At 41.5% G+C, this 19221-nt stretch overlaps 1 protein-coding gene across 2 annotated transcripts in view; it reads left to right on the top strand.

The window, feature by feature from the left end:
• LOC137519138 (fibrocystin-L-like) overlaps positions 1-19221 on the top strand; it is a 249410-nt gene that overhangs the window by 157846 nt on the left and 72343 nt on the right. For both annotated transcript variants that reach the window (XM_068237922.1, XM_068237921.1), the window contains 7 exons: positions 1066-1222; positions 3360-3516; positions 12188-12267; positions 12363-12492; positions 13095-13224; positions 13724-13965; positions 18096-18232. In XM_068237922.1, the coding sequence (XP_068094023.1) occupies positions 1066-1222; positions 3360-3516; positions 12188-12267; positions 12363-12492; positions 13095-13224; positions 13724-13965; positions 18096-18232 (1033 nt within the window). The remainder of the gene's footprint in view (positions 1-1065; positions 1223-3359; positions 3517-12187; positions 12268-12362; positions 12493-13094; positions 13225-13723; positions 13966-18095; positions 18233-19221) is intronic.

A 19221-nucleotide genomic window follows, 5' to 3' on the forward strand; every position in this document is an offset into this window, starting at 1 on the left:
ATTACTGTAGACTGTAGGTTTCCAGGCTCCAGTGTCACAAATTCCTGAAGCCACCAGGGGGCAGCAATATAATCATACTGTGTGCTGCATCTTGTTTTTTTCCAACATTACTCCACCACCTTTACTGATCAACCAGTGATAACAGCATGGAGTCAATATTGTTGTATAACATGTCAGTAGAATAATGAACTTAAAGTTCATATCATATGTGCCTATACATTTATTTCATTCGCTTAACAGGTTTAAAGAGAATCTTTTAGGCCGGTTTTGTACTTGTGGTGTGTGTTTGTGGAGCAATTCTCCGCCCCTGCCACATCGTACTGCAACACAAAACCAAAAACATATGGGCCTATGGCAGAGTGTGCCAACACAGTCCTAGCCCTTGCTGCCACGCACCCAGTGACATACTTCCTGCTGGACAGGAAATATGTCACTGGAATTTCCAGGGTTTTCCGTTGTATTTCAGTTGCTGTGTGCATGTGTACTACACCACCACTGCAAACATTTAAAAAATGTATGCGTCGCCTATTGAACTCAATGCTTTCCACCGCCACTGCATAGCAGCGGAAGTTGGCCAGTAATACGCTGCTGACTTTTCAGCAGCTCAACGTAGGATTGGGCATTTCCGGCACAACGTGACGCGGTAAGTGCACTAGGACCCATTGCCTTGCATTGCCGTTGTGTTATCCTGCAGTAAAAAAAGAGTAACACAACGCCGGTTTTCAGTGCAATTGTAAAAGGGGCCTTAAAGTCAAATTCCAGATTTTGTCTTTTATTACATTAGTTTTCAAGTGTCTGGAAAGAGGTCAGAAAGTTTTAGGGGTTTTATTGCTGTCTCTATCCACACTTGACTTCCTGTTTCTGGGATCTCCATGTGGCTTTAACATGAAAAGTGGTAGTTTCAGAAAGAGGGGATGGAAGAAAGCAATAGAATATACTTTTAAAATCACTCTTTACAGTAAAAATAGCTGTAGCTAGCAATGAATAACAAAAGAAAAAAAATGTCTAATTCCAGTTTACTCCTATCTTTATGAAGACCAAATCTGTTTATTCTTCTTTTTGCAGAAACAATGCCTCCCTCATCACTGTGACAATTGCACAATCCCCATGCAATGTGCAATCGGCCAACGACACGCAGATTGTCTGCATCACCAGTGCGCATTCTCCTTCTCAGAAGGCCAAGGTCAGCGTGAACGTTGCTGGTCAAGGCGTGGCATCAATGGTAAGACCATGCTGAGTCCCTTTGCTCTGCTTGTGTGTGTGCAGCCAGGGAATGGTCTTCATTGTTAGAGATGGTCAATGAGATACTAGTAATAATTCCAGCAAATTTAACATCCCTGGTGGTATGATTATTTCTGGATTTTAGAGTTTAACCACCCTGGCGTTCTATTAAGATCGCCAGGGTGGCTGCGGGAGGTTTTTTTTTAAATTAAAAAAAAACTATTTCATGCAGCCAACTGAAAGCCCACTAGAGGGCGCTCCGGATGAGTTCTTCTGATCGCCTCCGGCAGCCAGAAGTAACACGGAAGGCCGCAATGAGCGGCCTTCCGTGTTTCGCTTACCTCGTCGCCATGGCGACGAGCGGAGTGACGTCATGGACGTCAGGTGACGTCCTGACGTCAGCCGCCTCCGATCCAGCCCTTAGCGCTGGCCGGAACTTTTTGTTCCGGCTACGCTGGGCTAAGGTGGCTGTGGGGACCCTCTTTCGCCGCTGCACGCGGCGGATCGCCGCGCTGCGGCGGCAATCAGGCAGCACACGCGGCTGGCAAAGTGCCGGGTGCGTGTGCTGCTTTTTATTTGATGAAAATCGGCCCAGCAGGGCCTGAGCGGCAGCCTCCGGCGGTGATGGACGAGCTGAGCTCGTCCATACCGCCCGGCTGGTTAAAAGCAGTGCAATTTTAAGCTCTAAAACCAGGAAAAAAATCATACTGCACTGAGATTTGCGGAAGCCCAGCTCTTAAGCCTCGTACCCACCTGATGATGATTACAGTGATGCTACCTGACGTCAGACAACATCGTTTAACACAATCATGTGAAACGATGTTGCCCCCTGTGGCGATCGCGCATTGTTAAGCGATGGACACGGCGGATTGGATCATGAAGATCCCCGATGACTCCGCAAAGTACCACGATCGGTTACTTCCTGTTTGCGCCTGTCGTGTAGTCGCATATTGTCACGAGCAAGAAGAGGTGTCACTTAATGACCGTTGTCAAGGGGACATATCTGGATCTGTTGAATGGTGAGTACATAGCTTTACTGACCTCCCTGGGAACCAGCATTGCAAATCTCCCTCTGTCCTCCAGGTGGTACTGTACTCTTATAAAGAGATATTGTCTGTCATCATGACGACAAACGGCGATCTCACCCGAGGGATCCAGAGCCTCTGAGGACTGGAAGAAGAAGGGCTGCCAGTGTCTAGATCCCGGGGGAGGTGAGTTGAAACGCCCGCTGCACTTCTGGCTCTGCATAGACCTCCCAGTCAGCTACCCTATGTCAGGCTCAGAGTTACCGCTCCTGGCTTCTTTTTTCCACCCCGAGCCTGACTTGGGGTTACCACCAGGGAGGTTAATGGTAAAGAAAAACATTATGAAAAGATTATCTAGTGTAATAATCTAGCGTGTCTATGAGTCCTGTACAAACGCTAAATTACAGTAGGCTGAGGTAGCCGATGACTGCCTCTGCCGATAATTCAGCATGTGTACAGCATCCCCCAAACATGCACATAAGAGAATATAAACCATGTGCCGTATAAGGTGGATACATAATACAGGGAGTCACCAAGATACAAACAACCTGCCGATCCTATCGCGACCCATAGCATTTCGTTGGACACCTCCTTCCTGCACTCTTCAGCCCAGTGTGTAAATGCAGAGTATAGTGCAGTAGAAGCTGTGCTCTCACCTCTCCGCTGAGGTCCAGTGCTGTGCTTCCACCTGTCCAATCACTGCATGGCCTAGTGCCCAGCATCTCCTACCGCATGCAGCGTGATTGCATGTCACATGAGGAGAGTGAGGTGTCCGCACTAGAGGCACTAGAAGACCAGATGACAGGACGGCCGCACAGATACAGTGCTGGACTCCGGCGGGGAGGTGAGAGCACAACTTCTGCTGCGCTATACTCTGCATTTAGGCACTGGGCTGGGGAAGCGCAGGAGGGTGCCAGAAGGTGACACAAAGAGGGATGGAGGGAGTCAGAGGTGGCACAGAGGGACAGAAGGAGGCTAAATGGTGACAGAAGGAAGCAGACATACTCACCTTTGAGTAAGCAGGACATAGTAATTTAATTTTATGAATAAATAATAAATTAACTTTTACTCTAGTAGCTTGTCCAAATACACTATCTTTTATATATCTTTTAGGACAATGCCGACTTTTTTTACATTGATGTTTGGTCCTCGATATATACATGGGGAGGAGATTCACCCCCAGATCAAGGCTCCTTGGCTGTAATCACCCAGGGACAGACGATCCTGCTGGATCAAAGTACTCCAGTATTGAAGATGCTGCTGATTCAAGGTAGAGTGCAAACAAGCTTTTGTACCTTGTTACTGATAAAAAGTTGGCCCCTGACTCCTACCAGGCATGAGTATCAGGATTCAGGAACATCAGAGTCTTTGACCCACTAGAGCATCAGGGTTCCCCTCTCAGCTAAGACATTTTACTATCAAACATCTTTATTGAAAGTGGAGAAAAGCAGTGCATACTTAGAGCTTCACAGCTAAGACATTTTAAACCTCCTCAGGAGGGGCATGAAGGCTTTCTCCCAGTTGGGTTATCAGAGCCATCCACTAGTGAGGTATCAGGGCACACTACCTTCAGCTGACAGCATTAGAACCCTTCCCTAACTTGGAGCATTAGAACTCTCTCCCTTTCCCCAGTTCTGGTAGTAGAATCAACTTCTCCTTTGGGGCTTTAGAGGTCATCCTCCAGTTTGAGCCATAGAACCTCGCCACAAGTTGGGGCATCAAAGGTCTTCACTCAGCTGGTACCTACAGTAAGAGCACTCCCCTTAGTTGGGATAGTACAGCTCAACCCCTAGTTGGGCATTAGTTGGGCCTCGGTTAAATGAAAAATGAAATGCTAATATTTGTAAAGTGTTTTACTCCTAGAAGACTCAAAACATATGGGGCTTGATTAACAAAAGAGTGCTAACTGTTAGCACGGCCGGTTTGTGCGCGATCGCGAATTTTCACGCGCAATTAAATGTTTTCGCATGCAAATGCGAATTTGAATGCAAAATTGTTATCGTTTTCATGCGCAAACGTGAATTTTTACGTGAAAACGATAACGTTTTCGCATGAAAATTCGCATTTGCGCGTGAAACCATTTAATTGCGCGTGAAAATTCGCAATCTCGCGCAAACGCAAAAATTTGCGCGAAAACGGCCGTGCTAACAGTTAGCACTCTTTTGTGAATCAAGCCCCTGGGCAGCTAAGGGGAGTTGCAGCTGCTTAAAGCACTCTAAAGGTGGCCACTAATGATACAATTTGTCAGACAATCGTTTACAAATGATTGTTTGTATGAGCGAGTGGAAATTTTTATTTGGGAACACTATTGGGCAAAAATCTCCTTACCAATACAATCAGATTGATGTCAAAATTGGATCTATTTTGTTAATCTGATTGGATTGGTTAGGAGATTTTCATCCGTCATTTCTTATTGTTCATAAGAATAATTGTTACATACTTACATAGTTATTTAGGTTGAAAAAAGACATATGCCCATCGAGTTCAACCAGAAAGTAAAGTGCAATACTAGCCTCACATATCCCTGTTGATCCAGAGGAAGGCGAAAAACCCTTAACAAGGCATGGTCTAATTAGCCCCAAAAGGGAAAAAAATCCTTCCCGATTCCAAATGGCAATCAGATAAAATCCCTGGATCAACACCACAGTAATTATATCCATGGATGTCTTTCAATCCAAGGAAAGCATCTAAGCGCCCTTTAACCCATTCAGGTTCCGTCGTTTTCACGTGAGAAATGTTCACCTCCCATTCATTAGCCTATAACTTTATCACTACTTATCACAATGCACTGATCTATATCTTGTTTTTTCCGCCACCAATTAGGCTTTCTTTGGGGGGTACATTTTGCTAAGAGCCACTTTACTGTAAATGCATTTTAACAGGAAGAATAAGAAAAAACGGAAAAAATTCATTATTTCTCAGTTTTCAGCCATTATAGTTTTAAAATAATACATGCCTCCATAATTAAAACTCACGTATTGTATTTGCCCATATGTCCCGGTTATAACGCTGTTAAAATTATGTCCCTATCACAATGTATGGCGACAATATTTTATTTGGAAATAAAGGTGCATTTTTTCCGTTCTGCATCTATCACTATTTACAAGTTTAAAATAAAAAAAAAAATAGAAATATTTCATCTTTACATTGATATTTAAAAAGTTTAGACCCTTAGGTAAATATTTACATGTTTTTATTTTTTTTTATTGTAATGTTTTTTTTTTTTAATTGTAAACATTTTATTTGGGTAGTTTTGGGAGGGTGGGGGGTAAACAATAGATTTATAATGTAAATGTGTGTTAATTTAAAAAATTTTTTTTTTACAGGTGTAGTATTACTTTTTGGCCACAAGATGGCGGCCATGAGTTTGTTTACATGACGTCACTCTAAGCGTAACATATGCTTACAGTGACGCACCGGGAAGGGAACGGCCAGAAAAGGTGCAGCTTCTGAGAGAAGCTGTCGCTTTTTCAGCGGGGGAGAGGAATCCGTAGCCCGATACATTGATTCCCTGGCTACCGAATCCGCGGCCGGGAGTGCGCGTGCACGCGCGTGATCGGCCGCGGGAGCGCGCGGTAGCGCGCATGGTTCCTGGACGTAGAAACTACGTCCAGGAACCAAAATAGGTTAAAGGGGCACTATGGCGAAAAATTGTAAAATTTAAAATATGTGCATTCATAGACAAATAAGAAGTATGTTTTTTTCAGAGTAAAATGAGCCATACATTATTTTTCTCCTATGTTACTGTCACTTACAGTAGGTAGTTGAAATCTGACAGAAGCGACAGGTTTTGGACTAGTCCATCTTTTCGTAGGGGATTCTCAGCAAGGCTTTTATCTGTATATATAAAATCGGATGTATGTGTGTGTGTGTGTGTGTGTATGTGTGTGTGTGTGTGTGTGTGTGTATGTGCCGCGATCACGTGAAAACGGCTTGACCGATTTGAACGAAACTTGGTATACAGATCCCTTACTACCTGGGATGATATGTTCTGGGGGTCTCGCGGCCCCCCTGCACACCTGGGCGTAGCTACAAACAGCAAATCAGATTTCACCCATTCAAGTCAATGGAAAAAATGGAAAAGGCTGCCATTCTCACAGTAATCAAGCCAGAGTCCCCACACTTGGCACAGTTGGTCACTTGGTGACCGATGTTACAAATCCAGGAAAGGTGGGAGGAGCCTAACACAGCCAATCAAATTTCAGCCGTTCATTTTAAATGGAAAAATGTAAATTGCAGCCATTCTTAGACTGTTAATCGCAGGGTTCTCAAACTTGCCACAGTTGGTCACTGGGTGAATGCGATTAAGATTCAAGAAAGTGGGTGGAGCCTACAACTGCCAATCAAAATTCACCTATTGATTTTCAAGGGGAATATTAAAACTGCTGCCATTCTTACACTGTTAGTGGCAGAGGCTTCAAACCTGGTACAGTTGGTCATTGGGTGACTGGGGTCCAAATTCACTAAAGGGGCGGGGCCACAAACAGCCAATCAGATTTCCTTGCTGGATAAACTGCTTCCATTCACACATTTTTGATGCCACGAACCTAAAAGCTCACAAACTTGGTCATTGAGTGATTGTGTGTCAAGGTTACAAAAAGTGGGCGGAGCCAAAAATAAAGTTCACTAGGAAAATATAAACTGCAGCCATTTTTACACTGTTTCTAGCAGGGTTCTCAAACTTTGCACAGTTGGTCACTGGGTGAGTGGGATGGATATTCAAGAGTGGGTGGAGCCTACAACAGCCAATTAAAATTCACCTGTTGATTTTCAAAGGGAATCTTTACATTGCTGCCATTCTTACACTGTTAATAGCAGATGCTTCAAACCTGGTACTGTTAGTCACTGGGTGACTGGGGTTCAAATTCGGAAAGGGGGCGGAGACACAAACAGCCAATCAGATTTGTTTAATTTCAATGAGAATATACAAATAATTGATACCAAAAGCCCAAAGCTCATAAACTTGATCATTGAGTGACTGTATGTTAAGGTTAGAAAAAGTGGGCGGAGCCAACAACTGCATTTTATTCCAGGGGAAAATATAAACTGCAGCCATTCTTACACTTTAAATGCAGGGTTCCCAAACTTGACACAGTGGGTCACTGGGTGACTGGGATTAATATTCAGAAATGTGGGTGGAGCCAATAACAGCCAATCAAATTTCACCTATTGATTTTCAAGGGGAATATTTACATTGCTACCATTCTTACACTGTTAATGGCAGAGGCCTCTTAGCTGATAGGTGACTGGGGTCCAAATTTACTAAAGGGGGCGGAGCCACAAACAGCTATTCAGATTTGTTAGATTGATTTCAGCCATTCTGTTATTGGCAGGGTTCTCAAACGTGACACAGTTGGTCAATGGATGAATGGGATTAATATTCAGGAAAGTGGGTGGAACCTACAACAGCCAATCAAAATTCACCTATTGATTTTTAAGGGAAATATTGAACCTGCTGCCACTCTTACACTAATAATGGCAGAAACCTCAAACCAGCTACATTCAGGCATGAAGTGGCTGGGGTTCAAATGCAGTAAAGGGGTGCAGCCACAAACAACCAATCAGATTACTTTACTGGATAAACTGCTACCATTCACACAATTTTGATGGCAGAAACCCAAAAGCTTAAAACTTGGTCACTGGGATTTTCTGGGATTTATATTCAAAAAAGTGGGTGGAGCCAAAAAAGAAAATCAAAATTCACCTGTTGATTTTCAAGGGGAAAATTTACATTGCTGCCATTATTGCACTGTTAATGGTACAAGCCTCAAACCTGGTACAGTTGGTCATTGGGTCACTGGGGTTCAAATTCAGAAAAAGGGGTGCAGCTACAAACAGCCAATCAGATTTGTTTCATCTCACTGGTAAATTACAAATTATTGATGCCAAGGACCCCAGAGCTCACAGACTTGGTCATTGAGTGACTGTGTGTCAAGGTTACAAAAATTGGGCGGAGCCAAAAACAAATTTCACTAGGAAAATATAAACTGCAGCCATTCTTACACTGTTAATTGCAAGGGTTCTCAAACTTTGCCCAGATGGTCACTGGGTGACTGAGATTAATATTATGGGAAGTGGGTGAAGCCTATAACAGCCAATCAAAATTCACCTGTTTATTTTCAAGGGGAATATTTAAATTGCTTCTATTTTTGCTCTATTAATAGCAGATGCCTCAAACCTGCTACAGTTGGTCATTGAGTCACTGGGGTTCAAATGCCAGAGAGATGCAGAGCCACAAACAGCCAATCTGATTTGCTTAATTTCTATGGGAATATACAAATTATTGATGACAAAGACCCCAAAGTTCACAAACTTAGTCATTAAGTAATTGTGTGTTAGGGTTAGAAAAAGTGGCCGGAGCTAACACCAGCCAAATACATATCCGGGCAACACCGATTCATCAGCTATTATTCATAAAAGTGGATGGAGCCTACAAAAGCCAATCAAAATTAATCTACTGATTTTCAAGGGAAGTATTTCATTACTGCCATTCTTGCACTGTTAATGGCACAAGCCCCAAACTGGGTACAGTTATTTATTGGGTGACTGGGGTTCAACTGCAGAAAAGGGGTGGAGACACAAACAGCCCATAAGATTTGTTTCATTTCAATGCAAATTATTGATGCCAAAGACTGCAAAGCTCACAAATTTGATCACTGAAGTAATTGTCTGTTACTATTACAAAAAGTGGGCATAGCCAACGCCAGCCAAATACATACCCAGGCAATGCTGGGTCATCAGTGGGCGGAGACAAATAGAAATTTCACTGGGAAAATGTAAACTACAGCCATTCTTACACTGTTAACGGTAGGGTTCTCAAACTTTGCACAGTTGGTCACTGGGTGACTGGGATTAATATTCATAAAAGAGGGTGGAGCCTACAAAAGCCAATCCAAATTCATTTATTGCTTTTCAAGGGGCATATTCGATTGCTGCCATTCTTGCACTGTTAAGGACACAAGCTTAAAACCTGGTACAGTTGGTCATTTGGTGACTGGGGTTCAAAATCAGAAAAGAGGGCGGAGCCACAGCCAATCAGATTTGTTTCATTTCAATGCAAATTATTGATGCCAAACAATGCAAAGCTCACAAATTAGGTCATTGAGTCATTGGCCTCAATTCACTAAACTTATCTCCTGTCTTTAATAACTCTTCTAGAGTTGTTACCATGGTGATAAGGCATGTAGTATTCAGGAAACATTTTACCTCAGGCAAGCCTAAAGTTAACTCTTCTGTCTTTAAATTAACTCTCCAATCCTTAAAATAACTCCAGAGTTAAAGACAGGGGGCCATATGCAATTCACTTTTTCACCTGACTTTTCTCCTAGGTGATATTTTTAAATTTGTCAATAAAATTCAGTTTAAGCCATCAGCAAGCAAGAAAATACTCAAAATAATTTTGATAGTACTTTTTCAATTACTTTTTGGTATTTTTTAGTTGAAAAGTGCTGAAAAGTTGTTTTAAATAGATGATGAAAAATTATCTCCTAGGAGAAAACTCAGGTGAAAAAGTGAATTGCATATGGGCCAGGCTGTTAATTAGCTGCATGTGAAAATAACTACAGAGGAGGTAAATTAACTACAGAGGAGGTAAATTAACTACAGGAGAGGTAACTTAAGGAATGAAGAGGTAAGATAACTCTCTCACGTGTGGAGGTAAGTTTTCTCTTGCCTTATTATCTCTAGCATGATCTTAGTGAATTGAGGCCATTGTGTGTTAGGGTTAGAAAAGTGGGCGGAGTCAACACCAACCAAATACATACCCGGGCAACGCCGGGCGTCCAGCTAGTTTTACTCTAAAAAAAAGTACTTCTTATTTGTATGTTTGCACATAATTTACATTTCACAAATTTTTGCCTTAGTGCCCCTTTAAATGCAGATATAGAATTTGCCATAACTACGTCCTGTGGCAATGCATTCCACGTCTTAATCACTCTTACTGTAAAGAACCCTTTCCTAAATAAATGGCTAAAATGTTTTTCCTACATGCGCAGATCATGTCCCCTAGTCCTTTGTAAAAGCCTAGGGACGAAAAGCTCATCCGCTAAGCTTTTATATTGCCCTCTGATGTATTTATACATGTTAATTAGATCTCCTCTAAGGTATCTATTCTCCAGACTAAATAATCCCAGTTTATCCAACCTTTCTTGGTAAGTGAGACCTTCCATCCCTCGTATCAATTTTGTTGCTCATCTGCACCTGCTCGAAAACTGCAATATCTTCTATGTAATATGGTGCCCAGAACTGAATTCCATATTCCAGATGTGGCCTTATTAGAGAGTTAAACAGGAGCAATATTATGCTAGCATCCCGAGTTTTTATTTCCCTTTTAATGCATCCCGCAATTGCATTTTCTTTAGCTGTAGCGGCTTGGCATTGAGTACGATTATTCAACTTGTTGTCGATGTGTATTCCTACATCCTTCTCCACATTTGATGTCCCCATCTGTATCCCGTTTATTTTGTATGGTGCTAGATCATTGGTATGACCAAAATGCATCACTTTGCATTTTTCAACATTGAATTTCATCTGCCATATACAGTATGAGCCCATATAGCCATCTCTTATATAGCAGCCAAATCATGTTGCAATATGTCACTATTCTGATTCTGCACAATTTTGTATCATCTGCAAAAATAGCAACATTGCTCACTACTGCACCTACTAGGTCATTAATAAATAAATAAAGAGCACTGGACCCAGTACAGACCCCTGTGGGACCCCACTGCTAACAGACAGTAACCCATTTTGAATAGGATCCATTGACCACAACTCTTTGTTTCCTGTCTATTAGCCAGTTCCCTATCCATGCACACAGACTCTTCCCCAGTCCTTGCATCCTCAACTTTTGCACTAGACTTTTGTGGGGAACAGTGTCGAAGGCCTTTGCAAAGTCCAAGAATATCACATCTACAGCATTCCCAATATCCACATTAGCGTTCATAAAACATTAGCGTTCATTAGCCTCATAAAAGCTGAGCATGTTAGTTAAACAGGACCTGTCCTCAGGGTGCTTTCACATTAGCCTATGTGTGCACGAACCCAATTGCGTGCATGCGTTGAGTGCCAGATGATTCAAAGCTCCTGGGTGCATTAAACCGCAACGCACCAAAACGCAGTGTTAGATGTGAAAGGTAATGTGAAAGTCTATGGACTTTAATTTTACTTTTGAAAACGTAAACTACTGACTTTGTGTCAAAACACCAGAAATCAGCTCTGGCGTAAAGGAGCCCTTAGTAAACCCCTGCTGATGCTGAGAAATAAGATTATTTTGTGCTATGAAGTCTTGTAGAATATTTCTTATTAACCCCTCAAATAGTTTACACACAACTGACGTTAAGCTCACAGGTCAATAATTTCCCGGATCTGATTTTTTAAATAATGGGGAAAAAAAATCATAAACGATTGTTTGAGAAATTGTATTGTTAGTGGCCACCTTCAGTAAACCTCCCTGGTAGTCGTTTGGCACTTTAGGGAGTCTTGCTGTTGAATAACTCAACTCATTCTAGGCACATTCTAACACCCACTGGGAGGTCCTAGGCAAAGGACCTGTATGTGGTTTTGGATGCGATAATAAGATCTAATTTCCATTTATACCTTTTTATTAGATTTCCTTTCATGTTGCATCCCATAAACAGCAGAGCATGTTAGAAGCAGCATGACCATATATGGGGATATATTGAGGGGCAGTCTGACAGATCCTCGGGGGTGGTGCTTAGCTTTTCCGTTCTTATTTCATAACATGTAGAGGTGTGCTGCAAATTTGCTAGCTTACTAATTTTGAGACCACTATTACCTTTGTATTGCTTCATTAATCAAAGCATATATATAATATATATATATATATATATATATATATATATATATATATATATATATATATATATATATATATATATACATGTATATATATATATATACTTTTTTTTTCTTGTTACCAGGAGGAACACTGATATTTGATGAAGCTGACATTGAACTACAGGCTGAGAACATTCTAATTACAGATAATGGAGTTCTGCAGGTTTGTTTCACAGACTGAAGTAATTCTATACAAACACAGCAATGCTATGAATGTTATTTATTACATTTATTTTATTCACATAATTTGGAATACAGATTGGAACTGAGGCCGCCCCATTCCAGCACAAAGCAATAATTACCCTGCATGGGCAACTGCGCTCCCCAGAGATTCCCGTGTATGGCGCAAAGACATTGGCCATCCGACAGGGAACCCTGGACCTTCATGGTTAGTTACATTTTTAAATTTGTTTTTGATTCACCAATTTCCACTGCTGTGAAATTAGAATGTTGCTTATTTGCAACTGGGGAAACAGTACACCGTGTTCTCGAATTCTTACCTTCCCACTTGTCTACTTGGTGATCCAGTTCCCCCACACGTGAGCATGAGATAAGAGTTTAGCATCTCCACTTCTGTCCTTAGATTTACCAAAAAAAGTTGCTGTTGTAGACAATAACATTAAATGGTTTTTGGAGGCAAACTTTCAATAACACACAGATCTCTTCCTCCGGAATAAATGTATGCAAACAACTGAGCAATCACAAGCTGGAAACCCAGTTCTGCCAGGTATCCTGATCTTGAACCCTCTTCTGTATCTGGAAACCTGATCCTGGATCCTGCTTACAGCTGCTTTGGAGTTTGTAACATTTTGTCCATCAACTGACTTTCACTAATTTCTGGATTCTGATCGATTGCAGCTTTCCCCAATTATTGGATTGTTTATGGGCCCACCTCAGATTTCTGATTTTGTAATTTGCCTGGATTTATCTAGTTTACAAATGTGTGGTTTTCCCTAGTTTGTTTGAATTCTTGATCACATTGTTATTTAGGCATCCCTATACCGGTGATCTGGACTCGACTAGCTCAGACTGCTGAGGCTGGATCTTCTACTTTGGTCCTGCAGAGAAATGTGACATGGAAGGCTGGAGATGAGATTGTCATTGCATCAACAGGGGACAGGTACATACAAATTTTCTCCAAATTAAACATACCACAATGGAGAGTTATGGCTGCTGAATTCCATTCCTACACATTTAATGGCTACAATCTGACAACTAGACTGGTTTGAATTAAAATGCAATGTGTTTTAGTTTCCTGTCAGTTTTAACAAGCTAGAGATAACAGTTTTGATGACAACATGCTGTAAAACAGAGCTGACCAACTTCATGGGCACAGAGGGCCATTTTTCCTTTTAGACTACATGGTGGAGTCGACTTCATTAAATAGGGTTCTTGTTAGTGTCACCCCCCCTCTCCCCGCAAGAAAAGGAATGCAAAATCTGGCACCCTCTACTTTTTGTACAGTGCTGTGTACTATGTTGGTATCTTAAAATTAATAATTCATAAAAAATGTGAAATATTTGGTAACAATAATATTTAAATGTCAACTATATTTGTATTTTTCTAACTTTGATGAAATCATGTTATCATATATTAATCCTGTGCTATGTTCTCACCAGACACTCCCAACGTCAGAATGAGAAGAAAATTGTCCAGTCTGTGTCTGCAGATGGGTACACTGTGACTCTGACGGAACCTCTGACGTACCGGCACCTGGGCATATCTGTCACTCTGGCTGATGGCACCGTGTTTGATGCCAGAGCTGAAGTTGGGGTTCTCACCAGGAACATTCTAGTCAGAGGATCCACCAACGTGGAATGGAGTGACACCATTGCAGCCTGTCCAGATGGATTTGATACTGGTAATGTTTTTTTTTTCTCTTTTACTGTTTTGCACACGTGCCCATGTGCAAAACTCTACACTCACGTGTTCTCTCCTTGGCACTATTTCATGTAATCTACTTCTACAGCTGAGGGGATTTTTGAAATCAAATACCATTTTTAACCTGCCGTCTGTGACCCCATTAGAAGTTTTCTGACAATTCTTGTCCCTGTGACCTCTATCAACCTTTGAGGTTTTGATATAAACCCCAGTGATCATGAGTACAGGAAATAAGATATAACAACAAAAAATTGACAAAGGGTTTTTTTTTATTGTCACTATTGATTTATAAAGGTCCACATTCTTTTGTGGCCAAGTACACATAAATTAATTCAGACTTAAAGTGAACCTCCGGACTAAAAATCTACTCAAAGAAACACCAAGCCTTTTCAGTTCTGCTAACAGTTTCACAGCATCAGAACTTGTTTTTCTTACCAAAGCATCATTTTTATCTGTATTTTTAGTTAAGCTCCACCCATCAAAGAAAACTGCCCAGGCTTTTTTTCCCTGATGCTGTGCAAAGCATGATGGGATTTCCTATGTTGTTGTTTACAAGCCTAGCAACTGGGAGGGGTGATCAGCACACAGGACAGTTGGAACTGTGTCTCATGCTCCCCGTCACCTCCTTTCAACCAAAAAGATGGCTGCCCTTATGAAATCACAAACATTTGCCTGTTCTTTTAAAACAGGGTGGGTAAAAGATTATATTACCTATCTATTCAAATTAACATAACTAATATAACTTATTGACAGTATGTTTGTTTAGGCTGAAGTTCCTCTTTAAGGTAGACCCACACTTATAGATTAGAAAAGAAAGGGAGACCGAGAGCCCAATATAGTGTAGTAATTATTGTAATGGTTTGGAAATAGAAAGAGTACAATAGATATACTCACAATCCAGGGTTACCTCCAGGCAACCACTGTGTAGGCAGGTGAGGAGTTTTTCCTATCCTTACTCAGGATTAAAAAGTCACTCTCTGTAGATAGGAAAACAGTGGTAATCCCCCTCCACCAGGGTGGACAGTTATGCAATGCAGAAGGAACAGAGGCGCCAAAAAAATAAAATCACAATATTAAAATGGTTAAAAAGTGCTTGGGGGGGCAGTGGTGGCACTGGTGGGCTTATCCCCTATAAGCAGACACTGGAAAAAATGTCTATTTCAAAAATAGATTTTATTGGTACACTCCAAGGAGCGCTGCAACGCATTTCGCAGGCGTAGACCCGCTTCCTCAGGCAATATAAATAGGAGTACACAACAGTATCAGGTTCAGGATACACTGTTGCAGCCCCCTTGGAGTGTACCAATAAAATCTATTTTTGAAATAGACATTTTTTCCAGTGTCTGCTCATAGGGGGTAAGCCCACCACTGCCCCCCAAGCACTTTTTAACCATTTTAATATTGTGATTTTATTATTTTGGTGCCTCTGTTCCTTCTGCATTGCACATTTATAGATTGCTATCTAATGTGGCAACAAAATAGATCCCTTTCTGATTTGGGCAGCACGGTGGCCAGGGCACTATCTGTAAGGAGTTTGGATGTCCTCCCTTGTGTGAGTTTCCTCCAGTCACTTTAATTTCCTCCCACATCCCCAAAATAAATATAAAAATAAAACAGATAAATCAATTAGCTTCCTCACAAAATAAAAGGTCCCTCCTAGTCCTGCCTGCATGGCTCCTCTTCCATAAACATGGCAGCGCATTGTAAAGATCGAGCCACCCACGCCCCGATAGGTTTAGTGACAGTGCAGCGATGGGGGCAGTAGACCAATGGTGGAAGCCCCAATAGGATCCTGAGACTTCCCTCTATTTGGGTAAGTATCTGGTGTTGTGTGCCCGAGCTTCGGCTTGGGTACTCTTTAAAATGCACTGTTCCAAATTATTGCACACAACAGTGTTTTAAAACATTTTATATGCTGTAAAGATCTAAAAATGGTCATTTGTTGAATATGCAGCATTATTAGGTCATATTTACTATAATCAAAAGCTATTTCAATCAAACGCATCTTAACAGGTCAAGTTATGTATTAACATAGGACCCCTTTTTTGATAGCAGCTTGCATCCATTGAACCTGTGAGTTTTTTGAGAGTCTCTGCTTGAATGTCTTTGCAGGATGTCAGAATAGCCTCTCAGGGCTGCTGTTTGGATGTAAACTGCCTCCCACTCTCATTTATCTTTTGCTTCGGGATGCTCCAAAGGTTCTCACTATGATAGAGATCAGGAGAGGATGAGGGCCACACTATGAGTTTCTCTCCTTTTATGCAGATAGCAGCCTATGGTGCAGAGGCATTACTTGCAGCATGAACTGGTGTATTGTCATGCTTGAAGATGATTTAGTTACAGAAAGCACAGTTCTTCTTTAAGTACCAGAAAGTGGACAATCAGAAACTCCACATACTTTCAGAGGTAATTTTTCCACCTTTAGGGACCATAAGGGGGTCAACCTGCTGATGTTGCAGCCTTTGTGTGACATGGTGGTTGTCCACCAACCATCCACCACTCCATCCATGGGCCATCCAGGGTTGCAAGATAATCATATGCAGCCGTTTCTGCTTCAGCAGCTTCAAACACCTGTTTGCTGTTTTGTAATGGCATTTTAGCAGCTGCCCTCTTAATCCAATGTATTTGACTTACAGAAACCTTCCTTATTTTGCCTCTATATGCACAAATCCGTGTGTGCTCTGAGTCAGCCACACTTTTTATCAGTACAAGGATCATGCTTATGTTTTCATGAAATATCTAAGGTTTTCATTCCTTGTCCAAGGCATTCAACTATTTCATGCTTTTTTGGCTGCAGTCTCTTTTTCTTTCCCATATTGTTGAAAATGGTGTCCTGCTTAATAATGTGGAAGACCCTTTTTTAGTAGTTTTTCCTTTAATTGGGCTCACCTGGCAAACTAGCTATCAGAGTTGATATCAGTGATCAAAAGAGCCCAGAGACACAATACCATCCATGAGTTTAATTGAAAAATAAAACATTTAATCTTTATGACACCTAAATACAATTTGCATAATAATTTGGAACATGTTATAGACCTCCTGCACAGTGGGTCCTGTTATAATTTAAGTAGGCCTCAGTTATTTGGACTGAGTTAGTCAAAAAGGCTTGAGGAGCAGACCTGCCCTTTAAGGGGATTTTCTCTTAGAGAGAAAATCTTCAGTTCTGTCAGAACTAGAACATACCAAGAAGCTGTTCTATGGACAAGGCCACAGGTCTCCCTGACCTGGACATGTACGCCACTAGAACAATAAACATCAGCCATGTTTTATAAATATCCACATTCTTGTATGTATGTCAGAAGCCGCATTGAATATTAATCGAGTAGGTGTGTATGATGACACCACGAGTTGGTCCACCAATAGTCTGATCTAGGGGATGGGAAGATGAAGTCATATTTAACTCTTTCCTAGTCGGTATTAAAGCCCGAGTGAGCTATGGGAGCTCACTCTGCTTCTTACTTTCACACTAGCTCGCAATGCTGACTGGGACCTCTAAGTATGTTCATTCATTTCTGTAATCTGATATAATGTATGCTGTACATAGGTAGTCTAGTGTAACTTAAGTTAGAAAGAAGGTACCTGATTGACTTCAGCAGGAAGTCTAATCAAGAAGCTTGTAACGCAACATGAAGATTGGCGTGGCTAGGATATGATGAACTGTATCTATCTGTATTTCTGTTTCCTGAATAAACTCCATAAACATTGAAGAAGCCTGAGAAAAGTCTATCTCCTGCTTGCTGTGTTGAGAGTCAAGTGATCTCACAGTCTGTGAGACGCAACTATAAGAAGTTGATGGTGTCGAAGCAAGGTGATTTAGAACAGTTTCTAACAGGTCCCAATTCATCACCAATAGCTTTTACCACAAGGAGCTTCCAAACAAGTGGCTACATTCATTGGAAGTTGTTGTGAAGGGCTTGAGGATCATTGATCTCTATGCCATAGTTACTGTATGACAGAGAGCAGAACACTGGGGATGTACAAAGTAACACAACCAATCATAAATCATCACCTTTTAAAGTGAAATACTTTTGACTTCTATGAATTCTTGCACTTTGTACATCTCTGTAGCTTTTTTAAGTATATCTGACAGACTGTCATGTCTTCTTCTAGGTGAATTTGCCACGCAGACATGTTTCCAGGGACGGTTCGGAGAGGAAGTAGGAAGTGATCAGTTTGGAGGATGTATAATGTTCCACGCCCCGCAACCAAGCCAGCAGTTGGCAGTCGGAAGGATAGAATATGTGGAGGTAACTGTCCCTCTCCAGACATGTGGAGACAAATACTGTAAAAGTAGGTTGGAGCGAGTGATACATTGTAAAGCGGAAGACCTGTCAAAATTTTTTCTTTAATTGCTTTGGAAATTGGCGGTGGCAAGGGGGCCCGGTAAGTTTTTTTTTGGGGGGGGGTGCTGTACATTATTATGCAGCGTGCAGCAGAAGCATTATTTTACACCACGTCTCATCCACTTCCTGGTTTGTTTGCAAATTCTGTGCAGCCAGCCAATCACCATGCGGCTTCGGTCCTTGCATGGTGATTGGCTGGCTGCACGGCACTTGTAAAATGACCAGGAAATGGAGGAGATGCGTGAGCCGGGAGCAGGTAATATGTAATAACGCTTTCTCTGCACCCTACATAATAATATATGGACCCCATCCACAGATCTCTGCAGGGGAACCGTTCCAGTATGTTCAGTATGTCCAGTTATGCCCCTGGATTGGGAGAAATTTTAAAATGCTGAAGGTCTTTATTGTCCATGTCCTCACTGGTGACTTGAGCTTATCCTTATTTATTGCCATCTTGATGAGACAGGAAGTGAAGGACTAGCTGGGAAAATCTCAACTTCTAAACCCTATTTAGTTGTTCAAAGGAAATTCCCACATAGAAGTGAGGTCATCTCATGTCTTGTACTGGTAACGTTACAGAAAGCAATGTCAAATCTGCCCAGTGGGAAAACAGCTTGAAAAGCCTGTTTTAGCCATTCCAAAACAAATATTTCTATTGTTGTCTAGGGGGGTTTATTCACAAAGTAGCATTATGCTGTAAAGCTTGAATTCATGCAAGCTATTTTAGTGCACATAAGGTCCGTATAATATATAACACATATAAAAAAACCAGGCGAGTGTGCACTGTGCAGATAACAGGCGCAGTGTTTGTTCTTGCACCTGCATTATTTGCATGCTTACCAGTACATTTAAAGGACTCACGAGGTGAGATTCAAAAGAGTTTTACTTGAGAC

The sequence above is a fragment of the Hyperolius riggenbachi genome, chromosome 5 (genome assembly GCF_040937935.1).
Source record: "Hyperolius riggenbachi isolate aHypRig1 chromosome 5, aHypRig1.pri, whole genome shotgun sequence".
Taxonomy (NCBI): Eukaryota; Metazoa; Chordata; class Amphibia; order Anura; family Hyperoliidae; genus Hyperolius; species Hyperolius riggenbachi.